Here is a 25,925-nt window from a genome sequence, read left to right as displayed (position 1 = left end):
GCCCATCGCTCACTGGTGGCACTCTCTCCCACTGAGCCCTGGTGCACTTTGGAATCCTTAACCTAGTATTTAGAAATTCACCCCCAGTGGACTCTCAGCACATGGGATGAACTTGATGCCATCTTGAGTGGTGTGGTCAAAGGTATGTCTTTGGAGTTAGATGGGTTTGAACTTCTACTCTACCGTTTTGAATTGTTTGATCTTAGGCAGTTTACCTTGGAGTCGGGTTCCGGTTAGATGTCCTCAAGGAAGATATTTAACTTTTCTGTGCCCTAGTGTTTCTGCTCTGTGAAACTGTGCTAATGGTACTAACAACTGCAAAGGGTGGTTGCTAGTAAACACAACCCAGTGTCTGCAAAATGCTTAGCACGGCGGTGCCAGGCGGAGTCCACAAACGTGGCACTTGCTCAGTGTCACTGTCAGCTAGGGAGTGAGGCAAGTTGTCAGCTGGTTCAGGCCACTGGGGCAGATCCTCTAAAGGGCCTGCAAGGTGTAATATCCAGCCCTCGGGCCCTGGAGTAGCTCTGCAGCACACGGAAGTAGAAAAACACTGAGTTAGGAGGAGCAGAAGTAAAGTATGTGGGGGAGCCTGAGCATGTTCAGTGGTTGCTTTGCCTTTAAAAGAGAACTGTGGGGACGCCCGGGTGGCTCAGGCAGTTAAGCGCCTGCCTTCAACTCAGGTCATGATCCCAGGGTCCTGGGATCGAGCCCCGAATCGGGCTCCCTGCTCGGCGGGAAGCCTGCTTCTCCCTCTGCCTCTGCCCCTCTCCCCCTACTCGTGTTCTTGTTTGCTCTGCTTGCTCGCTCTCTCAAATAAATAAAAAATCTTAAAAAAAAAAAAAAAAAAAGAACTGTATCAGGTTTAGCAAATGGGGAATGAGCGTAGACATCTAATGAATTACAATTCTTCTGCATGGTTTCTTTCATTATGTTCCAGCGTGAAGTCTTTGTAACCTAGGGTGGCTCATTGTTCTGGCTCGTCTGGGACTGACCTAGGAGTTAATGGGATGTGGGACCGACTTTGGGGTTTGATGGGATGTGGGGCTTTCAGGCTTGGGACGAGTCTGCATGAGTTGTCATCCTACTAAAAGCTCCATACTCCTGTTAGTCAAGAGGCTAAAAGGAGGCACAGTGTGTGAGCACAGAGCACATTGCTGGGCACATAGTAACTCCTCCTTAGATTTTTGGAGAATTGAATCTAAATCTCAGGTTCACAACCCGCTCTCCGAGAGCTTGAAGGGAAGCAGTGGCCAAGTGCTTTGTGTCTTTTTAAATTGGCATTTGCCGTTTTGGCGCCCTTTGAACAGCTTTTATGCCCTGGCATTGGTTTCTTTTAGTCTCCACTTGGAATCTGTGGAGTGAAATAGTAACATTTATCTTGCAGGGATACTGTAAGGATTCAGGAAGACACGCGTGATTAGCACAATGAAAAGTGTTTAGCCCAGTGCCTGGCTCACACTAAGCTCTTAGGAAGTGGTAACTTTGGGAATAATAAAGTCCTCAATGTTTTCTATAGATGCTCCTTGGAATCAATAGTTCCATCAGTGGGAATTCCTAAGTTGGAACAACAGCTGTTGATTGAGCTTTTTTGGCTTCTTTAGCTTTATTCAGTCATTTCTTAGCACCTTTCTTATTCTAGAACGCCTCCGGGAGAAGATCGTGTACCTGCACAACTGAAAATGTGTGTTTTCAAATTCCATTTTAGATAACGAGGAGTACCTGATTAATCTGATAGACTCTCCAGGACACGTGGACTTCTCCTCGGAAGTCTCCACAGCTGTCCGCATTTGTGATGGGTGCATCATCGTGGTCGATGCCGTGGAAGGAGTCTGTCCACAGGTAGTAGGTCGTAATGTGGAAATACGTAACGGGTCAAATAAAGGAGGTGGGGAAAACAGGAGGGACTGGCTGCTGATGGCTCTGTGCCATTTTAGACGGTTCACTGACAGAAAGTTGGTTTTACATTTCATTCCATAATGTTCCAGTCTGTGATGGCATTAAGTCACCCGTGCCCAGAAGGGATCTTGGCGAGGATGACTTTACCTTTAAGTACCTGGAAGCATCTGTGATGCCCTCTCAGAGAGGGACTTGGCCAGAGTTGGAGAGATGCTGAATTTGGGGAGGATTCTGAACTGGGAGAAGTGGTTGATGGCAAGATACTGAGCCATTTCATCCCTACGGAAAATTCTTTTCTGTTGGCTTCCACCTACACATCCACTCCCGCCCCCCACCCCTTCTCTCTCTCTATCCTTTGTGCCCTCAAGCTAGTGTTTCTCCTTTGCACCAAAGGTGGAAAAGTTCACCAGGGTGATGTGCTGGGCATGGACCTTGGAGTGGTTCTCCAAGCTCGGTTCTTACAAGGACTTGTTTGGAGGCCTAACGTTTTATCTTGAAAAATGTTGTCACCTTTGTATCCCACTTCTTAACATACCTTTGTTTGTTGTAATATTTTTAAAAAAGGATGGGAAAAGCTTTAAATTACTCAAATGGACGAAATTTGATAATTCCAAGAAGTGCCGTAACTGTCCTGTCACATCCCCTCTGGTTTCCCCTGAGGGTGTCGGTCCCCCAGCCCAAGAAGCACAGCCTTAGTCTCTGTACTGACAAGATAAGTGTCATTAGTACACCTGACTCCAGAAGAGCAGAACGGAGGTTAACGCTGGGGGGGCGGTCAGCAAGGTGCACGTGGGGCCTTCCAGGGGATGCTCTGGTTTTCTGGCCCGTGTTTTGGCAACATGAACATTTGTTTGTTTTCTCATTATTCAGTAGACTCCGCACAATTTTATTTATCCTTCTTAAATCGTCAGTTCCGTAAAGGCAAGGGCAGTTTCTTGTCTGTTGTTCTTTCCTTCTGTGATGTAGACTTCGTGAGTGTTTGGGGAGCACCTGTTGTGATACAAGAGTATGGAAATGAGCGGATTACGATTCAGGATTTTCTCATGTGCTTCATTTCAAATCGTGAGTTTTACATTTGCCTTTCTGTTTTCATCAGACACAGGCTGTTCTGCGACAAGCCTGGCTTGAAAACATCCGTCCAGTTTTGGTGATCAATAAGATAGATCGCTTGATAGTGGAACTGAAATTCACCCCGCAGGAAGCCTATTCTCACCTCAAGAATATTTTAGAGCAGGTATCTCATCCTTTACTTCAGTGTTTTAAAAATTGGGGCTCCAAGAAGAGTTGTAAGGAAGCTGGTAAGTTGCCACAGAAATTTGCGTCTTTAGGACTTAGGACTGCTGTGTCTTAGAGTCCTCATACTCCAGCAGAGACAGTGGGACTGGCATCCCCTCAGGAGTCCCCTCCACCCCCCGGAAGCACCCTCGAGTACAAAGCTTGGGTAATAGGTTTTGAAGCTCTCTTGCTAAAAAGCTTATAGCTTTGTTCTAAAGTGAAGCAATATTAGGAGGCTCCTTGGTTTTTTTTATGACCTGCCTTTAGATGACATTTTGCCCAACCATTTATGTATTTGCCCAGCAGACATTTACATAACTATATGTTGAATAAATGAATTCTGGGATGTCCATTGTGTGCTGGGGAGTGTGAATGTCCCGACAGGTCAGAGTCCCTGTCTTCAAAGATGTTGAGGTGTGGTGGGGAGACCTTTAAAGAGATCTTTCGAGAGCAGCGTGAAGGCGTGGGTGTGGTTGGAAAACGTGAATGAGGGCTGCCTCACCCAGACCAGGTCAGAGGGAGGAGAGTTAGGAAGAGTCATGGGACAGAAGCCTTGAGATGGAAAAAGGTCGGGAGTTATGGCCGGGGCATTTAGGAGAGAAGAAATAAGATATACAAAGTAAATGCAGGAAAAAGCATAGTAAGATGTTTCATTCAAAGAGCTGCGTGTGACTTGCTGTCTCTGAAGAATGGGATCATGGGAAGCAGGAGGCGGGAGTAGGAAGGAATATAGGGTTTCCATTATGGGGAACGTTATGTGTCACGCGTGGAGGTTTAGACTTTCTTCAGAACGGTGGGGTACCACTGATGAGACTAGTTGAGAAGAGTTATTTGCTGAAGGGAGGAAGGGATCAAAGTAGAGCAGCGAGAAAGCGTGGATCAATCGATGGATCTAATTCCCTATAGAATCAGACAAGGAAGGGCGCCAGGGAGGCAGAAGGAGAGGGACCAGCGGTGTTTGCAGACAGACACAGACTGATCGGTTGGAATCCCGGGACCTTACAGGATTTCTGAATAATAGGTTCCATCTTCTCTCTGTGGTAGGAAATAAGGTCACTTACTTGGGAGGGAAATAGCTAAGGATTGGCAGGCAGGAAAAGGGCCTGAGGAGAGTGGTGACAAGTCCAGGTGTGAGAACTGGCGAGGGAGCGGGCTCAGGCTCTGAACTAGGATCGTGGAGTCATGAGTTCCTAGTGACGCCAGGCCCCGTGTTGCGGCTGCCACTCCCTCGGGTCGTAAAACGACCTCACAGAAGCCATACAATTTAGTCTTGCTGGGTTTGGAAGGAATGGGTTGATAACAGGTTAATTATTGTTGTAAATATCAACTCCAACCATGGAGCCCAAACTGACTGATGGTTCTAGACAGCGCGTCTCCCACCACAGGTGTGCTAAACATCTAGTGACACTCTGCCATTTTACCCTCTCTCCTAGATTAATGCACTCACAGGAACTCTTTTTACTTCTAAAGTCCTAGAAGAAAGAGCAGAGAGAGAGACTGAATCCCAAGTGAATCCAAATTCTGACCCAGGAGAGCAAGTGTATGACTGGAGCACTGGCTTGGAGGACACGGATGATTCTCACCTCTACTTCTCTCCGGATCAGGGCAATGTGGTGTTTACGAGTGCAATAGATGGGTGGGGCTTCGGGTAAGTCTGTTCGGATCTCCTTCGATCTCTTCGCATGGACTGTGTATACAAGTGATTTCTTTAATGAAACTTATTGTTGAGATAATGATTGATTGAAACAGAGCTGTAAGAAAGAATGGAGTTCTCTTATACCCTTTACCTAGTATCCCCCCAGCGGTAGCATCTTGCAAAGCTGGAGCACGATGTCACAGCCAGAATGTTGACATTGATGCTGTCCATCCCAGCGAAGACCCTTCCCTAATATAGCCACCCTGCTTCCTTCACACCCCTGCTCCCCCATAACCCCTGGGGTCACAGGTGTCTTCCGTTTGCATAATCTGTCATCTCGACAGTGTTATAAAAACAATCACACATTATGTAACCTTTTCTGGATTGGCTTCTTTTCAGGCAGTGGAATTCTCTAGAGACGTAACTCCGTAACTCCGTTGTTGCATGTATCAGCTGTTGGTTCCTTTCTGTGGCTGAGCAGTATTCCCTGGGGTGGGTGCTGTTCGAGCATGAACAACATCTGGGGTTTTCCCAATTCGGGGCTGTTGTGAGTGATGCTACCACAAACGTTCACGTGTAAGTTTTTCTGTGAACGTAAGTTCTCATTCCTCCGGGATGAATGCATGGGAGTGTGCTTGCTGGGTCATATGGCAGTGGTAGGTTTAGAGTTGGTTTTCCAGAAGAGGCGCCATTTTACACCCCACCCACAGTGAGGTGGTCTAGTCTCTCCACATTGTCACTGCTGTTCAGTGGTGTCACTTTCTTTTAGCCATTCCGACAGTGTGTATTGTGACGCTATTGTGGTCTTAATTGCATTTTCCTGATCGCTAGCACTATGGAACATCGTGTCCTGTGCCCATTTGTCCTGTGTGTCCTCAGGTGAGACGTCTCTTCGTGTCCTTGCCTTATTTTCTTTCCTTTTCTCTTTCATTTTTCAGTGAGGTGTGTATGAATAGTGTGCAACATTGTATTAGTTTCAAGTGTACAACCGAATGATTCCGTATTTGTATAGACTGTGAAATGACCACCACGATAAGTGTAGTTTTCCATACGCTGGTACAGAATGTTTCCTGTAATAAAGACGTCGAAGATTTACTCTCTGAGCGGCTTTCAAATATGCTGTACTGTATTTAACTGTTCTCTCATGTGCTGTACACGACATCCTCTGAGCTAACGTGTTTTGTAAGTCAGCGTACCTTTTGACCCCCTTCACCCATTTCGTCCCCCACCTCTGCCTCTGGCAACCACCAGTCTGTCTGTTCCCCGTATCTAGGAGGCTCTTGTGTTGGTTTTGTTTTTTTGTTTTTTGATTCCACAGATTATATATATGATTATGTGATATGATGCATATGATATTATATGTATGTATATGATAGGATATATTATATATGATATACATCTTTATCCGTTCATCTCTTGATGGACATTTAGGTTGCTTCCATGTCTTAGCTATTGTAAATAATGTTGGCAGTGAACCGGGGGTTACATACATCTTTTCAAGTTCTTTTTTTTTTTTTTTCCCCCCCAGATAAGTACCCAGAAGTAGAATTACCAAATCCTATGGTAGTTCTATTCTTCATTTTTCAGGGAGCCTCCATACTCTTTTCTATCCTGGCTGCACCAATTCCATCCCCACCAGCGGGGAACGAGGGCTGTCTGTGGCCACATCCTCGCCAACACTTGTTAGTCCTTGTCTTTTTGATAGTGGCCATTCTGACAAATGTAGGGTGATACCTGGTTATGGTTGGAGTGGCATTTCCCTGATGCTGAGTGATGTTGAGCATCTCGTGTCTGTGGGCCATCTGTACATCTTTGGAAAAATGTCTCTTCAGTTCCTCTGCCCATTTTTAAATTGCATTCTTTGGTTTTTTTGCTGTTGAGTTGTATGAGCCCTTTATATATTTTAGTTATTAATCCCTTTTCAGATATAGGATTTGGAAATATTTTCTCCCATCCCATAAATTGCCTTTTCATTTTGTTGATGATCTCCTTTGCTGTGTAGTCCTTTGCCCATTTTCTAATTGCATTGTTTGTTTTTTTTACTGTTGAATTTTGAGAGTTCTTTTTATCTTCTAGATACTAGTCCTTTGTCTCATATGTGTTTTTTTTTTTTTTTAAGATTTTATTTATTTGACAGAGAGAGACAGCGAGAGAGGGAACACAAGCAGGGGGAGTGGGAGAGGGAGAAGCAGGCTTCCTGCCGAGCAGGGAGCCCGATGCGGGGCTCGATCCCAGGACCCTGGGATCATGACCTGAGCCGAAGGCAGACGCTTCACGACTGAGCCACCCAGGCGCCCCTCATATATGTTTTATAGTTTCTTTTAGTCTATAGTTTGATGTTTCATCCTTTTAACAATGTCTTTCATAGAGCAGAATTTGGGTGGATTTATTTATTTTTACTTCAGAGAGAGAAACTTTGGGGGGAGGAGCAGAGGGAGAGAGAGAGAGAAACTCAAGCAGACTCCGGGCTGAGCACGGATCCCAGTGCGGGGCTCCATCTCACTACCCATGAAACCACCACCTGAGCTTCACCGACTGCACCACCCAGGCGCCCCTATAAATTATGCTTTTAAAGTCAAATCTAAGAATCCCGCATGGCTAGGATTTTGTCTCCTGATGATTTTCTCTCATAGTTTTTTCTAAAAGTTTAATAGTTTACTTTCTACATTTAAGTCTGTGATCCATTCTGAGTTAATTTTCTATATACGATGAGAAACTTGGGTCAAGGTTCTTTTTTGGGCTATAGATGTGCAGTTACTCCAGCACCATTATACCTCCCCCACTGGATTGCTTGTATACCTTTGTCAAAATCCGTTGGACATCAGTTGGATACCTGTGTGGATCTACTTCTGAGTGTTCTGTTCTATTTCCTCGATCTGTGTGTCTATCTTTCCACCAGTACCACACAGTCTTGATTACTGTAAGTATCTAACAAGTCTTGAGAGTAGATAGGTTGTTTCAGCCCACATTCCTCTTTTTGGAGATTATTTCAGCTGTTCAAGGGTCTGTGCCTCTCTGTGTACATTTTATTTTATTTTGTTTTTAAGATTTTATTTATTTATTTGAAAAAGAACACAAGCAGGGGGAGCAGCAGAGGGAGAGGGAGAAGCAGGCTTCCCGCTGAGGAAGGAGCCTGACGTGGGGCTCGATCCCAGGACCCTGGGATCATGACCTGAGCTGAAGGCAGACGCTTAACGACTGAGCCACCCAGGCACCCCTCTATGTACATTTTATAATAATCTTTGCCTATATCTGTAAAAAAATGTTGCTAGGGTTTTTACTGAAAAAGCATTGGGGAAACTTCTATATCAATTTGAGAATTGACATCTTTGCTACATTTTACCTTCTAATCCATGAACACTGTGTTTCTCAATTTTTTAAAGATTTTCTTTGATTTCTTTCATTAACATTTTGTAGTTTTCAACATAAAGCCCTGTATATATTATATTGGACTTGCACCTAATTTTTCATTTTTTCTAATCAATTAGAAATGGTATTATATTTTTAATTTTGGTGCTCACATATTCAGTCCTACCTTTTGGAAATACAGTTAATTGGTTTTTGTGTGTCGCTCTTGTATACTGTGACCTTGTTAAACTCACTCACTAGAGTTCTTTGTGGATTCCTTGGCATTTTCTACAAGGCAGGCCTGTCACCTGCCAACAGGGGCTGCTGTATTCCCTCCTTTACTTGCCACTTCCTTTCCCCTTCTTGCCTCACTGCTCTGCCAGGAGCTTCCAGGACTGTTAAAGAGCAGGGAGAGTGGGCATCCTGGCCTTGTTCTGATCTTAGAGGGAAGTACTGAGGCCTTCACCATTGAGTGTCAGGTTAGCTGTGGTTATTTTTAAATGTTTTTTATCAATTTGAGGAAGTTCCCCTGTATTCCTTTTTTTCTCAGAGTCATTTTTATGAAGGGGTGTCAAATTTTGTCAAATGCTTTTTCTGCATCAGTTAATGTAATCATAGGATTTTTCTTCTTTAACTTGTTAATATAGTGGATTACATTGATTACTTTTTGAATCTTGAACCAGTCTTGCATCTCTTTATAGATTTTATGTAAAATGATTTGTTTAGAACTTTAATCTTTGAATAAATTTAAAATTGAAAAGGTACAAAAATGTATCCATGGGAGACCATGAAAAGTCTCCCACCCTGTCTCCCTGTCTCTTAGGTTTTCAGTTCATTTCCCTACAGGAAACTAGTGCATCCTGGCAGTTTCTTGTATACTCTGGAGGTTATTTGTGCATATGTGAGCAAATACATTTCTATTAACTTTTACTGTCTGCACTAGCAGAAGCTAGTATGGAAAGAAGCTAACTTTATTCGGGTGTACCCATGCTAGATGTTAAGCTAGTCACTTTGCTTAAATTATTTCATTGAGTTCTTAGGACAGTCCTTTTAAATAGATACTCTTATGAATTATCCAAGGCTCAGAGACATTCAGCAGATGTTGAACATCACTCAGCCACGAAGCAGAGGAGCTGATACTAAGTTTAAGGTCCGCTTGACACTGAAGTTTATGCTTCCTGACTGTGGGGCTTCAGTGGGCTCTCCACTCTGGGGTACAGGGACCCTTGTTTCTTCTGATGGCCCCTTCTGGATATGTACCTGCGGGCCATGGAATGTGACGTCAGTGTTCAGAATGTGGTGGGCATTTGATTTATGTTTCTGAACCACAACCATTACTGACTTGTGAAATCAGAAAATCCAAATACAATTAAAGAATTATCACTTTGTGAAAAATGTCTTGAGCTTGGATGAACAGTTGTGGGGACTACAGTGGGATTTACTTAGTCATGGGCTGAATCTTACATATATAGCAGGGATAACAGAACCAGACATAATGCACCAGAGGAAAACAGAGCCTATTCATGAAACATTTGTCAGTTTGCAAATGGGAAAGAAGAAGGGATCAGAAATTGAGCAGAGCGCATGGCCTGTGAGGAGCCCAACCAGTCTTGGCTGTTCTGTCCTCCTTTTTTTAAAGGAACTTGATCTTCACTCCCTTTGGACCGGACAGATTTTGCCTTGACAGGATAATAAATTATAATACCATGGTTTTTCCTTGTTGGTTTGTCATCAGTTATAAAGACCGTAGTCCACTTAGTGCCTGTGAAGGTCATACTGAAATTCAGAGAGCGGACATATAATGAAAATAGAAACTACCAACCTGCAGAGAATGTGCCCATTTTCCGCGTGGCTGATGACGCCATTGTCACCATTTTGGGCCTCAGTGTCCTCACCTGAACACTAAGAATGTTGGGCTTAGATGATTTCTGAGAATTTCTTTGAATTACAAAGTACAGTGATTCATTCCGTCATATAACCGGGTCAGGCCCATTAGTTTCCTAACCTGTCAGCATTTTGCTCATGAGCCACAGGGTTGGGGGCTCGTCCTTTGCTTGGAATGATTTCTAGAAATCATTGAACATTCCAGGTGAATTTTAGTCTGAATCTCAGAAATTGGTGTCAGTTTATTGTGGAAGGAGAAGGGATGGGGAGAGGCTTGCACGGGTGGCTTTGGGATCCTCACAACCCTGGACACTTTGACGTGCTGTCAGTCAGCGAGTGAATGCCCTGCGTTAAGCAAGGTCGCATTTAGGGTCCGTGCCCAACAGTGCCTGTGGTCGACAAGTGGACATGTTCGTTTATGGGGAGCTGATGGGAACGAAAGCACTAGAGGTGCTTTTCTGCCGGCCTCCCTCTGATGGGTCATGACTAGGGAACGGGGGCAACTCCTGTGTGCCAAAAGGTGGGAAAGGAGCACATTTCAGAATTTGGAGGGTGGTTGAAACTCTCACCGGGGGACTGGATGAAGGAGTGTGAGATGAGGCTGAACCGGGGCATTACGGCCTCAGTCTGTCCTGTTGCAGATGTGAATCTGGGAGAATCTGCTGACTTGGATAGGTCAGAGTCCAGCTCCGGTTGTAGATAAGTGCAGCTGAGTTCCCAACCCTATAAAATAGGGACAGGAGTCCTCCCTAGAGCAGTTCCGTTTGTCTTTGTACACCAGCGTTTTCGGCTCCTGCCGTTGATGTCAGCCCGCTGGGCGGCTTGGATGCACAAGGATACCCCATAACCTCCCCCTTGGCCACGTTGTCGTTCAGGAAGATAGGCCAGGATGGATGGGTCAGTAGGTCTGCAGGTCTTTCTGAGAATCCCGTTTGAAGGTACTCTGTGGAGGAAGTGAATTAAAACAGAATCCAAGAACGGAGAAATTGTCATAGTTTTAAAATTAAAACTAACTAATGACAGACAAAAAGCACGAAGCAATAGTGGGGGGGAAGGGTTGATGTTAAGCAAGTTTTACGGTAACTATGGGATGAAAAAGAATGGAAAGGATAAAAACCAAGATTTTGGAAGATTTCTGTGCCTATCACTTATGATTCTGATAGAGGTTTGAGTGTGGAAACCTCTAAGTTTACCACTTATCAAATTAAAAACAGGACATGTATCTGACACAGTGTTGTATAAGACCAAGAAAATACAAAAGTCTGGGTACCACAAATCAACATTTAAAAAAAAATCTTGGAAGCGTGAGCAGAAATCATTCTAGAAATCCACATTTCCAGAACAGTTGCGATACTTAATGCATGAAATACCCCATGGAGGAGATAGCTTTTTAGAAGAAGGAAATTCCATTAAAAAAAAAAAAAATCCAAAGTTTTGCTATCTAAAAAGATAAACAGAAAGCATAATAGCTGGAGGGTAAGTACCAAAGCTTTGGCTCAGTATGTCAGTCAAATGTGAGCAAAAAGAAAGTCAGTTTGGCAGTATTGATGAACAATGCAGAATTTTTAGAAATATATTGTGGTATAAGAATCCTTGTTAATGGGTAGTGGACAGAGATTAACTCTATCGGTGATCCTAACAAAGTGCATGAGGCAAAAATAGAAGTATAAGTAGAAATCTGCATGGTTTGGGAAAGATTTTATATCAGTCAGACTGTTAACAGGTCAAATAAAAACATAAACTATCTGAACAGTATAATTAAAGTCAGAATTTAAGTGTCAGTGAAGGATATACAAAAATTGGTCTTAGGCAAAAAAATGCAATTTCAAAAAATACAAAATACGAAAATATTGGAAGTTTGATGTGCTAATCACTCGGTCATTACCTTCAGTTTTAGCCATGTAAGAATAGACCCAACCTAACTATATGTCACCCAAAGCGTCTGCTGTATTCATTGGGGCCCTCACAAGCATCCGGGTGAAGGTGAGGCCTCTTCAGGTAAGGTTGGGTTGGAGAATGTGCCTGGGACCTCCGGCCACAGTGCTTGCCCTCTGTTGTCCCCCTCCCCTAGGTCCTGGAATGGATCTGCAAGTCTGCGTGGAGGATGGCACCGTGCCTGGCAGAACCAGGGGGTTAGAAGTAGGAGCCGCAGGGAGATGCGGTCTGCTGACTCGCATCTGGAAGGGAGCCTCTGTGCCTTGCTCTGGGCGTGCTTCACCGCAAGAAGCCCGGGAGGAGGCCCGGCTCTCTTTACTGGTTCCTGGAGCACGCAGCAAGGGTCTGTTTCTTCCTTGAGGCATGGGCACTGTGCGCAGCCGGCCACTGAGCTCACTTGTGGAGTAGCCACTGGAGCGGGAGGGAGACCGGTCGTGCTCCTGTCAGCCCTCCAAGGCAGAAGCTGTCGGTCTGTGGACTGAGCTGAGAATTTGTGCAGAGAAGGGATCGCTCCTTCAAAAATGTGGCAGTTATAAGTTAATCATAGTGTAATGTATGTAGAAAGCATATATAATTTATATGTATAATAAACATAAAATTGTAATAGAAACTAAAATTTGGAAAATTAAAAACAAACCCACCTGAGCAAATCATTGTGGGATCAAATGGGAAATACAGCTGATAACAGCGAGTCGCTCTGAGGTCCTGGCCTCTCGAGGCCGGCCCCGGAATGCCAGTAGCCTGTAACTGCAGAATTGGGACTTTGATTCCTGGTTGGGTGTTTCCTCTCCCTTCGTCCTCAGTGAGGGGGACGCTGGAACCTCTGGCACCTTCCGTAGGGCCTGCTCTGGTGCTGAGCTGCAGCCCGCTGGTCACGTCTCTGCTTCCGACCACAGCGATGAACTTGCAGGGCTCTGGCAGCTTCCTCTTGCTCCCACCAGGCTTTGTAGCCGTGAGAATATCAGCTCATCGGACGGGGTCGTAGTTAGCCCTGGATTCGGGCCATACCACCCTTGCCGACTGAGAGCTAAGAACTTGTCCGGAGTACGTTACCTTTGGCGTCTGTGCAGCGGACAGGAGAGCAGGCATCTTCCCAGACGCTGGTGCTTTGAGAGGTGGACTCACACCTTACGTGAAACGTGCTCATCCCTGCGAAGGGAGGTTTTTCCTGGGTCCTCGGTCCTGACGGCACAGATGCTACCTGCCGCACGCCGACGTGCCAGGTGACCGTTGTCCCGTGCCTGGGGCTTGCGGTACAGCGGACTGGTGCTGGCCGGGTTCTCTCCAGGTGTGCGTATGTTTCCTGTGGAATCCAGGAGGCCAAGAAGCCTTTTTCTGGCAGGCCCTGGCTCTGGCGTTTTTTCCTGTGTGAGCACCAGGCCCCTACAGCAGTGACAGGCTGAAACGAAGTTTCTTGCTGGCGAGTTGTGTAGGGCAGTTGGAAGCTGCATCTCCTTGGCCCTTGTTCCCCTTGCCTCGTTGTGCACATGCAGAGTCAAGGAAGGGAGCGATGGCATGGATTCTAATCCGTAGGAACCTAGAGCCGTTGGGCAAGAGCATGGGCTCCGGAGCTGGACTGCTTGGGTTTGGTCCCAGCCTCCCGTGTTACCTACGTAATATCTCGGTGTGTGTAGCTTTTTCTGGATCCTGGGGAGGTAATGAGTGCCAGCCCTTCGGATGGTTGAAATGATGGCGTCTAGTAGTGCATTCAGAGCACTCTGAACGGTACCCGACACGGAAACACTCTTACTTACTATTGTTACTTGTAACACCAACACTTGCTTTTCTTTCAGAGTTGAGCACTTTGCGAAAATCTACAGTGAAAAAATCGGCATCAAAAAGGAAGTTCTTTTGAAAACCTTGTGGGGAGATTATTATATCAATATGAAGGCCAAGAAGATTATGAAGGTGGATCAGGTGATGTGGCATTTGTCCCTTTTGTGTGTCGCTCACATTCCTGCCCCGTTCAGACTTGTACTGTGGCACCTTTAATAGATGTAATTTGGCTCTGGTTAAAGTGGGTCAGTTTGTGAGGGGTTCACGGTCATGTGTTACACTTCCAAGTATTGCTTAAATGGAGTTCTTTAAATAAGAGAACAAGGAACTGCTTTTTGTTTCTTCTTTCTTTTTTTGAGAGGAGCAAAAATCTCAGACCCTGTGCACCTGAAGACACGTGTTTTGCATCCTGCTTTTGTGTCCCTTTCACCATAAAGAGACGGCTCTTTCCGAGCACGCTGTGTTCCTAGGCTCAGCTCAGGCTTCTCTCACTGAATGCTGGTCACCAGGCCTGCTGTTGATGTGTTTTTTTAACATAAAATTCAGGATTTTATAAACTTATTCTCATGGAGGAGCATATAGATTCCTTTTTAGAAAACATTTGTAAATATAAAGCCATAAGAGAAAAGAAGAACAGAAGCCAATACTGCTGATGCTGTGGTTTTAATTTTTTTCACTTTTAGGATCGAGACGTCCATCCCTCAGTTGAGCTTATACTGTTTATGTACTAACGTAACTGTTTTTTTGCTTGACATCATGTCGTGAGCATCTTCCCTTGCCATTAAAAGCCTTTCAAAAAGCTCCTCAAGAAGGAGCCGGTGTAGCGAGCTGGCAGAGCGGGCTGACAGTCCGAGTGTGCGTGTGCGTCGTGGCTCCAGCACTTCCCGCTCCGTGGCCTTTGTCCCCGTTCTCCCACCTGTAACGGGGCGATAGTCGGAAAGGGGGCGCCCGTGTATATTCCGTCTCACGTGCGTGTGACGGTTTCCTTCTCACGGTGCTGTTACTTTGCATATGGTTTGGTCAGAGAAATGGTAGGGTTTTTTTGTTTTTTTACCATCCTCTTCCTTGAAGTTGAATGGTTTTCCTGTTTGAGAACATTGTTTAGAAGAAGTCTGCGGAGGGGACCTGCACGCGCGGCGTGACTTCTCCGCGCTCAGCCTGGGCGTCGGCACCCCTTTGACGGCAGAGGTGGGCAGCTGCAGTGACATGCCCGCAGTCGGTCTCGTTGGTCACAGCCCTGCTCCCAGAGGAGGACAGCAGTGGTTTGTGACCAACTGCACCTTACTGGCTGCTGAGCGAATTCTTTACAACCATTTCCCACGACTTTCCTGTTCGGTAAACATTTCCTGGTAGAAATGAGACCTACTGTTCACAGAACACGTCAAGGGTGAATATGTAAGGTACCTGTTAAATATTCAGAAAGTTAAGTGCACATGTTCTGTTTTACAGGCAAAAGGAAAGAAACCTTTATTTGTGCAGCTGATCCTGGAGAATATATGGAGTTTGTATGATGCTGTCTTGAAAAAGTAAGACTGCCATAACATTGTTTGTCTTTGGGCGGTACAATGCCTCACCTTCCCGTGTGATGAGTCACGCTTCAGAAAGCGGAGACAGACCCAGGAAGTGAACAGAGCTTTGCAGGCCTGGAAACAGTGGAAAGGAGTTTGTGTAACCTCGGTCAAGGGTAGCAGGAGGGACAGCACTGAGGGTTTTAGAGTGCCCAGAGGAGGGGACAGACGGATGGACAGAAGCACCGGATCTTTGTTTTTACAGACCCAGCTTAAATAAAACAGTAATTGCAGTAGAAAGGGTGTTGGATATCCAGTATCATTAATGGGGATCTTGGGAACACCCTTGCCTGATACAAGTGGAAAAGAAAGTTTGCTTCAGTAAATTTACTTTCAAAGTTATTCCAGAGTTGGAGTCATGACTGTGAGCACTCGTAGGTCAGGCTGCTTCACCCGTCACCGCAACTCACCTCAGGGGCCTGGGATGGTGCCCCCTTGGAGCCTGGCAGGAGGGGGCCCCGGAAAGGGAGGGAGTGGAGACCCTGGTGGGAGCCCCCCCAGACGTGTTCAGTTTCTTGTAGAGGAGGTACATTGGGAGTAAGTGTGTCGAAAAATGTGGAGCTCCTTCTCCCGTCTGCCCCTTCCTGTCTGTGTGTGACCTCCCCCCTTTGTATGCTTACTACAGGGACAGAGAAAAAATTGATAAAATAGTGACTTCCTTAGGATTGAAAATTGGAGCCCGGGAGGCACGACATTCAGACCCTAAAGTTCAGATCAATGCCATCTGCGGCCAGTGGCTGCCCGTCTCCCACGCTGTGCTGGGTATCCTTTGTCCTGATGGTTTGTAATGAAGTAACAGTTCAGACAAAGCAGGAGGAAACAGCATGTTACTGGCAATCAGAAAATCCTCTGGAGAGAACACATTTCCACCCAAAGTAAGTCTTCTGTGGTTGATTAGTATTCTACCCTGAAACTGTATTCACTGCTTTTACAAATGAACATTCTGATACTCATTCGTGGTCTTACTGATACCAATTCAGATACATGTTCTTTCAAGAAAGAAGATGCATCTTTTTATTTTTGTTCAATAGTCTGTAAAAACAAAAGATTTTATTTTACTAAGATTTATGTGTACGTCGATAATTTAGATGGTTATGTTGGATCAGGGTTTCCTTTCAGTGCCATATTTTCTTAGCTGATTGATATTTCCTATCATCTTAGTGATTCCCAGAGAACTTGATCTGAGATGGTTCACATTTAGATAATTTTATAGGCGACTTTAAACTGTCTTCTATTCATTGACGTGCGTGTCCCACGCAGTCCCCGCGTGGCGGGCTGTGGGCGCAGTGTCCTGGGTGTGGGCCCGCAGTGGCATCTCAGCCCTACAGTGACACGGGCTCTGGTAGGGGACGTCCTGGTATCCTTGCTAGTGGCTCATGGTCTTTTTATAGGAGTTTAGATAGACCAGAACTGTGGGAAAAAGTGGTAGCACTGAGGGTCTCAGGAGGCCAAGCTACTAAGCGGTGCCGTGCTCTCTTGTGCCCTGGGCCATCAACGTCCCGGAATATCTGTGGTAGGGGTCCTTCCTGGGCTCCAGCGAGTCCCTGAACTCCCTGAAAGCATGTCTGTATTGTGAGATGTGGTGCACAGTGTTTCCCAGCCCGGGTGTTTTCTGTAGAGACCGACACTGTCACCTCGGTATTTAGTGCGCCCTGGGAATCTCTTGCCTTGCTGGAGGGCACGTGTCCGAGGTTGTGAGTCCTTAACAGCAGACGTCAGCAATGGTGTGTCAGAAGCTTCCCAGCCCCCTGGACATGACAGCTGAGAGGGTGGAGAGACTGATGTGCACAGGATCACAGACGTTCGACTCTCTTCTGCCCGAAACCCAGGCCCTGAAAGCAGGTGAGCTGAAGGGGACCTCAGCAGGGGCCGTAGTTCGGACCGTCCTAAGTCAAGGCTGCTCTAGACCAGTTTGCCAAATGCCAGTTTACAAAAGGCCATTTGGCCAGAGTTTTAGTGTTGCTAGAGCTGTTTTGTTCGCCACTGGGGTGGGAGACCAGAGGCTCTGAGCCCCCTCCCTTCTGCCCTGATCTCGTCTCAGAAGCTCCCAGTGACCTTGTGTCCCAGCCCCTGCACGGCCAAGAATGTGTCCCTGAGCTGCTGTGTCAGCACTGTGGCCGGGTCCCTGGGGACCGTGGAAAGGGGTTCCGGGGCTGGGCTGCCCACTGCTCCCCACAAGAGGGGAACCGTCCACTCCAGGCTCTGCAAGCCTCCATGAACTTCATCTGCATGTACTCACCATCTCCGCTTTTCCTCCTGTTCTGTTGAATTTGCAACTTCCATCCCCAAAACCACTTGGCTGCAGTTCCCAGGGCCCCTGTTGACTGTCCTTTGTTAAATCATCCGACTAGATCTGTCACTAGCATTGGCCACAGCGTTCCTCCCTGGCTCCTCTCCTGGCTGCGCATTCCTCGTGTCTGTTCCTCGTCCCTCTCTCTCCCTTTCGTCTCTCTGTCCCTGTGGGTGGACCCGAGCAGGGCCTGCATTCCTTCTCCTGGCCATGTCACCCATCTCAAGGCTTGCCATGGCAGCAGTCTGCTCATGACTCCCACACCCATGTCTCTGAGCCTGTCTGCCCCCTCAGCTCCAGCCTCGGGTACCCGCCGCACCTCCCTCTGCTCGGCTTTCTGAGAAGCACCTGAACCCTAACATACCCCCCCACCAGGCTTCTTCCCTTCTCCCTCAACCTGCTTCTCCTGGTTCTCCTCAGTCAGAGGAGACTCTGTCCTTTCATTTGCTCACTCCAAAAAGCTCGGAGTCGTCCGTGTCGCTCCTGTTCACTCACACCCCTGCATCCAATCCGTTTGCACATCCTGCGTGTTCTTGCCTCAAAATCTACACAGAATTCGGCTTTTCCTAGCATTTCAGCTTTTGCGTCCTGGGGCCAAGCCACCGTGGTCTCTCACCTGAGTGTCAGCACAGCTTTTCACCCGGTGCCCACCTCTGCTCTCCGTTTCCCTTGGTACAGCCAGAGTGGTCCCAGGACAGTGGGAGTCCGGGCAGGCCACACTGCTCCTCACCCCTTGTACCCATGTCCCTGGCAAGACGTCTGCTGTGCCCTTGCTTCTGACTTCCTGTTGTGTTGCTCTTGTTTCAATATTACTGTTGAATTCTTTCATTTATGTGCACATTATTTTGGTGGGGGGGGTGATTTTTTAAGAACAGAACAAAACAAAAAACCAAAAACACTCATGACTGGTTTTGTATATACCTCCAGGAAGGTGAAGAAAAATGTCAACATGTTGATGTGAAATTGTGTTCGTATATATAGATTTAGGGAAAATTGACATCTTTATAATATTGAGTCTTTATTTCTAAGTATTTTGTTACTGGCATGATGAGGTATTCTTGTCCATTTTTTAACTTGTGTCACTTTATGTATTTTATTAATAAGCTGCCTTGCTGACTGTTGACTTAGCATTTCTCAGTTTTACCCCTTCTGCTCTGGATATCGGGCAGGATCTCTGAGGGCTTATGGGGGGGGTAGCCGCGTTTGCGGCTTCAGCACCCAGCCCTCCTCCTGCCCTGCTCGTTTTGCCTTTCTTTCCCCATTTGGGCCAGTTCTGCTTGTTCTTGCTCTACAGTGTTCTAGCGATTTTATACTTTTCTAAAGAGAATTTTATCGTGGTTGTAAAAGATTACAGGCCGCTTATGTGTTGAGGTGACGCCGTGTTCTAAACATCTTGTGTTTTAGAAGTCTGCCTTTCTGGTCATGGGAAAAGCGAGTGACCTTTTTCCTTCCTATTTGTGTAGCTTTCATGAAATGTGGAAGCGAGGACACTGCTCCAGTTATTATCTTTGTTTCCAAAATGTTCGCTGTCGATGCCAAGGCCCTGCCCCAGAATAAGCCCAGGTAAGGATAGGGGGAGGTTGGGCCGGGCCAGGGAAATGGTGTGTGTTTGGTGGGGGTGCGGAAGCGGTGTGGGTGGAGTGTGCAGACAACGCTTTCCTCCTCACACCGGGATGGGTGCGGGGCACCCCGTGGTGGCGGATGCTTGTGCACAGCGCAGGCTTTCTGTGACCCCTCTTGGGGAGAGAGTTGTTGAAATCAGCTCCAGGACGATTGATTTGAGTTGATGTAAATTCAAGGAGAAGAGTAATAGGAGTAGCCACAGTTCATTTGTATTGAGCATCCGGCACGTTCTTCTGCAAGCCTGCCTTGCCGACCTCAGTGGAGACTTAGGACCGTGTGAGCGTGTCTGCTGATGGGTGTGGGTTGGGGTGGGGCCGGGTGCCTCTGGGAGATGGGTTATTTCTCATGTTTCCCGTGTCTCGGAGAATCTCTTCTCCATCATCTGGGTTTTCCATGTGTGTTCCCCTCCTCGGCTCCACTGCCTCCCCCTTCAGATCCCGATCGGTTCCTGCAGGAATTACGGCGGCAGCCTCCTGGCTGGTCCCTCTGCCCGGGCTCTGGCTTTGCCAATCTGTGTGCCGTCCATCCTGTGCTGGGATCTGGAACGAAAACTTGTGGGTGCCTCGAAGCTCCTCTTCTGTAGGACCCACATCTACTCTGGATGTTCTTCGTAGGGATTTTTTGAGTAGCCTGAGAGAAATAATGTAAATAATACTTAAGAATGTCCGGTACCTCGGGGGCATCTTAAGTCTTATTCTTCTGTCTTATGAAGAATAACGGCGGTGACACCACTGGCTGCCATCCGCGGAGCTCAGACAGTATTCGTGTCTCCGCGTCCGTGGGCCGTTGAGATCTGACAGCACTTCCTGAGTGGGAAGTAGTCAGGGTTTCAGTTTTGCCTGTGACGGAAAAAGTAAGTTAGGGGCTCCAGGTCATGGAGCTGGAAGGAGGCCACCAGTGTTCGAACCCGGGTCTTGTCCGTTCACTGCGTGGAACCTGGCCTTGTTTGTCCAGTGTGGCTTGTCTTTCTTTTTCTCTTTTCATTTTTCCAGCTTTTACATTTGAGTTTATTCTTCATTTAACTTTGAAAACAGCACTATCATTGAATATTGAAACAAAAGCAGTAGGGAGGGGCGCCTGGGTGGCTCAGTCGGTTAAGCATCTGCTGTCGGCTCAGGTCGTGATCCCGGGGTCCTGGGATCGAGCCCCGCGTCGGGCTCCCTGCTTGGCGGGGATTCTGCTTCTCCCTCTGCTGCTCCCCCCGCTTGCGCCCGCTCTCTCTCTCTCTCTCTCTCTGTCAGATGATAGCAGTAGTGAGTCAGGAGCTCTGATTACAGCCCTTCATGCAGCCACTGTATATAAAGGGCCAGCAGTGAGGGTCATTCCGCGGTCCCAGTGAGAGTTCTGACGCTGAGCACCGTCCCAGGATGACGCGCATCAGCCTCACGTGTGTGTCTATTGTAACAGTGGCAACAAGGCCACCGAGTCTGGCTGCCCCATTTCTTTAGTCTCGTCTACTTCCTTCTTCTCAGGTAGGAGTTTTTCCAGCAAAGAGTATTTATCAGGAGAAAGAAAGCCATTCTCAGGAAAGTTTACCTTAAATCCAGTGACTAGGCAACCCTTTCCACGTGGTCTACGATGAAAGGGCATGACTTCATTTAGCACACACGGGACATGTCTGTGCTTGACGGTCTGGCCTGGGTGAGGGGTGATGTCTGTGGTTCGGTCGTCAGGAGCAGGGACTGGCCTTGAAAGCGCACGTGCGTCAGCCGGCTGTGTGTCCACGCACACGGCAAGGCCTCCTCGCCGAGTAAAATCAGCATGGTCCTTCTGGTAATAACCAGAGACAGCGGTAGTATCTCCTGGCTGCAGTCCTGGTTCTTGGTCTCCTTCACCTGGAATGTTATCTTCTGACCACCTTTCATAACTTGGTCAATGCAAACTTCTAGAATCTTCCAGTGCAGCTTTTCCATCTGTCTTTAGCACTGACCCGTCCCCGTGGCCCTGGCACTCTGCACACAGACCGAATTTGCTGAGCCGCTCCAGGTTCCACCTTAGGAATTCTTCCTTGCAGTCCCGTGCCTCTGCCCTCGGGACAGCACGCCGCTGCTCTGCCCTACCTCCCCGGCCCTCGTGTTTGCTCTTCGGCAGAGCTCGTTTTCCCGTTGCACCATTGTGTCAGCCCTCTAAGGTTACTGAGAGCTGACGCACAACATTCTCACCGCTCCTTTCTCTCTGCTCCCTTCCTCGTCCTCCAAAAGGCATTGCGGAGATGTCCCTGGGGGAACACACTGCCACCAGCTCCGCCTTCTTTACTTGCCTCTCCTCCTTTGTCATATTCTCCCCCTCTGTCCCTTTTCTTTGCATCACAGAGCACTTTGTGAGCTTGAGAAATCTGTTTAAACTTCTTCATTTGGATTCATATCCGGGTATCAGGGTGGTGCTCCAGGGCCAGTTCTTCCTGGTGGAGTTGGTTTGTCCCCCAAACGTAGTCAGTGGTTTCTTTCACCATTTTGTACAGCCGGTGAGCGGGCGCGGGCCGGTGTGGAACAGCTGCTGCTCCTCGGCTTCTCACTGAGTGTTCTGGGAAGTTCCACCCGGTGTGGCTTTTCAGCGCCTACCCCTAAGTCTAGGCCAGCAGCCATCCCACCTTTTAGATTCAGGGCCTTTGTTTTTGCTGTTCTCAACTGTAGTTTATCACAAATCCTTAGGAGTATGTATTTGGTCTAACTGCCTGTTAGGGAACATTTTATTGAGAGTTTTCAGGCAGCTCTCTCCCCCTGCGTCTCCGGGTCTGTGCGTTGCTTTTGCTTCCTTCTTGAGAACCAACTCCTTCTGGTAACAAGATGCTGTCTTCCCACAGAAGCCACTTTTCTGGGTCTGTCGCTTTGCACCATCCCCGCTGTCTCTGGTGGCAGTCTGCGCCAGCCTTCCACCTGTTCCGCACCGAGCAGAGCGTGAGCATTCTGCCTGGAATCCGGAGGCTGGATGGATGTGCGTCCTCGCCTCTTCTCCTTCCCCTCCTCATTCACCTCCCCAGCCTTCCAGTCAACATACTCACCTCTGGTCTCCTTTATCTCTGGTGCAGGAAGTGTTAGTTCAACTACAGCCTGAAGAACTCATCACCCACAGCTGTGCGTTGGCTGGTAGAGCTCTGTTTTCTTGTAGATCAGTCCTCTTCATTCTCCACAAATGCGGGGTACGCAGTGGGTACCTCGTATAAATCCTTGTGATTTCTGTCTGGCTGTCTGCTCCGTTTCCCTGTGCCACCACCCCCAGCCCACAGCGGTGCCGGGCACGGGGGCGGCGTTCCCTGGGTGGGTGGATGAGTGCTAGACGGGCAGCAAGCCTCGTTACAGCTGATGCTAACTTGATGAATAGAAATGCTAACTTATTCCAGACCATGTCATGAATTTAGGCCGAATGAGGATGTAATTTATGTGAATAAATATCTATCTTTCTTAACCAAAGTTAAAATGATTTACTTAATGTGATGATGATTTTATCATCTTTAATTCCTTCTCAGTGGGGGACGTCCTGGGCATAATGAACATAGGTTTGGAGTCAGATCTGGATTTGAGTTTTGGCTCCTCCATTTATTTTCCAGTGACTTTGGGTCAGGTTAAATTTCCTAAGCCTCTGCTTTGTCATCGTAAAATAGGGATGATAGTATCTATTTCATTTAACTGTTGTAGTAAGTATATACTATAATTACGTAAAGTGATTAAGATTAAGACGATGTCGAGATCCTAGTGATAAGCCCATTGAAAGAGACTTTCTCTTCATATGCAAACAAGTGTCTCATTTTTTTTTCCTCCCTGTTGTAACGATAATATTACATCCTGCATTTATAGTTTAACTTGCACTTTTCAGATATTCTTGAAGCAATTTTAGCAAAAGTCTAGATACACGGGGTTGATTGAAGGGGCAGCTGGAGTGTTGGGCCTGGAGCAGAGCAGGGTGAGGGGAAGGGCCCGAGCGCAGGCCATTGCAAGGAGGGGGAGAAGTGGATTTGTTCACTGTTGATCCAGAGCACAGACCTGCAGCCGTGGCGAGAAATTTCAAGGAAGCAGATTTCATCCCATACTTGAAAGGGCTCCTAATGCTTGGAGCTTCCAGGAGAGGGGAGCTGGTCTCTTGCAGGGGAGGCAGGGGCCTCCAGCACCAGCAGTGTTGGTTGCCTCACGGCACCTGGCCAAGCTGTGCTCAAAGAGCAGTCTCTCAGGTTCCTGTGTCCTGGGGCACACCCCGCAGTGACCTGGCTCTGACTAGAGGGCACAGCTCCGAGAACCGAGCTCATCCGTTTTGGGGGGCAGGTGCCAAGGGAGGTAGAATTGGTGTCCGGTCCTGGTGGGAGGCCTTGTCTAGCAGGTGGGAGTGTGAAGAGGACAGCAGCAGACAGTCAGTGGTGGGAGTGGTCACCGTCCAGGCTCGCCCACATGAAGCAAGAAGGAAGAAGGGTTTTAGGGCCCTTGGCATCGGAGCTCCAAGAGTACGTGGCCATTTCGAATGCTTGAGAACGGTGTACATGCAGGAGGGATATCTGAATGGGTTCCAGTGCTTAGGGGAGGGGGAGTAAAGCAGCATGGCAGGGTGGGGATGAGGTTACCTATCAGGTGTCAAGTCAGAGATCAGGGAGAAAAGCAGAAATCATAGTGCCAAAGGTGAGGGACAGCAGGAGGGAGGCACAGGGTGACAGGACCAGGCCGAGGAGCTCAGCTTCCAGAGCTGGAGCATAGAATTAGGACCAGAGAATTAGCCTGAGTATCCTGATGCTCGGTCCCAGAGTTGCCGGGCTGAGATGCCCCAGTGCTGCTGACTTTTGGGCAGCTGTTGGTCTTGCTTGGTGTTGGGGTTGTGGATGCAGGTGGGTTTAGGAAGGCCCACACGTGGGAAGGGAGCCAGATCCTGGGAATTAATATACCTGCCTGGTTTCTGCCTTCCAAACTTAAACTCCCAAACAGAATGCCCATTTTTATTCAACTTAGCACTCCCCTTTTGTAAAGACTTTTGTTATTAAAGCTGTGCCTTTTTGTGGCCTGTTAGACTTGAGGATAACTCTTTTTTTTTTTTAATTGTTATGTTAATCCCCATACATTACATCATTAGTTTTAGATATAGTGTTCCATGATTCATTGTTTGTGCATAACACCCAGTGCTCCATGCAGAACGTGCCCTCCTCAATACCCATCACCAGGCTAACCCATCCTCCCAACCCCCTCCCCTCTAGAACCCTCAGTTTGTTTTTCAGAGTCCATCGTCTCTCTTGGTTCGTCTCCCCCTCTGATTTCCCCCCCTTCATTCTTCCCCTCCTGCTATCTTCTTCTTCTTTTTTTTTTTCTTAACATATATTGCATTATTTGTTTCAGAGGTACAGATCTGAGATTCAACAGTCTTGCACAATTCACAGCGCTTACCAGAACACATACCCTCCCCAGTGTCCATCACCCAGTCACCCCATCCCTCCCACCCCACCCCCCACTCCAGCAACCCTCAGTTTGTTTCCTGAGATTAAGAATTCCTCATATCAGTGAGGTCATATGATACATGTCTTTCTCTGTTTGACTTATTTCGCTCAGCATAATACCCTCCAGTTCCATCCACGTCGTTGCAAATGGCAAGATCTTATTCCTTTTGATGGCTGCATAATATTCCATTGTATATATATACCACATCTTCTTTATCCATTCATCTGTTGATGGACATCTTGGCTCTTTCCACAGTTTGGCTATTGTGGACATTGCTGCTATAAACATCGGGGTGCACGTAGCCTTTCGGGTCCCTACTTTTGTATCTTTGGGGTAAATACCCAGTAGTGCAATTGCTGGATCATATGGTAGCTCTATTTTCAACTTTTTGAGGAACCTCCATACTGTTTTCCAGAGTGGCTGCACCAGCTTGCATTCCCACCAACAGTGTAGGAGGGTTCCCCTTTCTCCGCATCCCCGCCAACATCTGTCATTTCCTGACTTGTTAATTTTAGCCATTCTGACTGGTGTGAGGTGGTATCTCATTGAGGTTTTGATTTGGATTTCCCTGATGCCGAGCGATATTGAGCTCTTTTTCATGTGTCTGTTGGCCATTTGGATGTCTTGTTTGGAAAAATGTCTGTTCATGTCTTCTGCCCATTTCTTAATTGGATTTTTTGTTCTTTGGGTGTTGAGTTTGATAAGTTCTTTATAGATTTTGGATACTAGCCCTTTATCTGATATGTCATTTGCAAATATCTTCTCCCATTCTATCGGTTGTCTTTTGGTTTTGTTGACTGTTTCCTTTGCTTTGCAAAAGCTTTTTATCTTGATGAAGTCCCAAGAGTTCATTTTTGCCCTTGCTTCCCTTGCCTTTGGCGATGTTTCTAGGAAGAAGTTGCTGCGGCTGAGGTCGAAGAGGTAGCTGCCTGTGTTCTCCTTTAGGATTTTGATGGACTCCTGTCTCACATTGAGGTCTTTCAACCATTGGAGTCTATTTTTGTGTGTGGTGTAAGGAAATGGTCCAGTTTCATTCTTGTACATGTGGCTGTCCAATTTTCCCAACACCATTTATTGAAGAGACTGTCTTTTTTCCATTGGACATTCTTTCCTGCTTTGTCAGAGATTAGTTGACCATAGAGTTGAGGGTCCATTTCTGGGTTCTCTATTCTGTTCCATTGATCTATGTGTCTGTTTTTGTGGCAGTATCATACTGTCTTGATGATGACAGCTTTGTAATAGAGCTGGAAGTCCGGAATTGTGATGCCGCCAGCTTTGCTTTTCTT

At 47.1% G+C, this 25,925-nt stretch overlaps 1 protein-coding gene and 1 pseudogene across 3 annotated transcripts in view; one reads left to right on the top strand and one right to left on the bottom strand.

The window, feature by feature from the left end:
• The window catches only part of EFL1 (elongation factor like GTPase 1), a 135,766-nt gene that overhangs the window by 16,695 nt on the left and 93,146 nt on the right, over nucleotides 1-25,925 (top strand). For all 3 annotated transcript variants that reach the window (XM_032391841.1, XM_032391840.1, XM_032391839.1), the window contains 8 exons: nucleotides 1,706-1,839; nucleotides 2,993-3,130; nucleotides 4,605-4,819; nucleotides 13,768-13,891; nucleotides 15,200-15,276; nucleotides 15,944-16,080; nucleotides 17,038-17,160; nucleotides 19,072-19,171. In XM_032391841.1, coding sequence (XP_032247732.1) covers nucleotides 1,706-1,839; nucleotides 2,993-3,130; nucleotides 4,605-4,819; nucleotides 13,768-13,891; nucleotides 15,200-15,276; nucleotides 15,944-16,080; nucleotides 17,038-17,160; nucleotides 19,072-19,171 — 1,048 coding nt within the window. The remainder of the gene's footprint in view (nucleotides 1-1,705; nucleotides 1,840-2,992; nucleotides 3,131-4,604; nucleotides 4,820-13,767; nucleotides 13,892-15,199; nucleotides 15,277-15,943; nucleotides 16,081-17,037; nucleotides 17,161-19,071; nucleotides 19,172-25,925) is intronic.
• Nucleotides 20,466-21,683, bottom strand: LOC116624320 (annotated as a pseudogene).

This window comes from Phoca vitulina, unplaced genomic scaffold (genome assembly GCF_004348235.1).
Source record: "Phoca vitulina isolate PV1807 unplaced genomic scaffold, GSC_HSeal_1.0 scaffold65, whole genome shotgun sequence".
In the NCBI taxonomy this organism is placed as follows: Eukaryota; Metazoa; Chordata; class Mammalia; order Carnivora; family Phocidae; genus Phoca; species Phoca vitulina.
The sequence above is the reverse complement of the archived record's forward strand: the minus strand, read 5'-3'. Positions and strand labels throughout refer to the sequence as shown.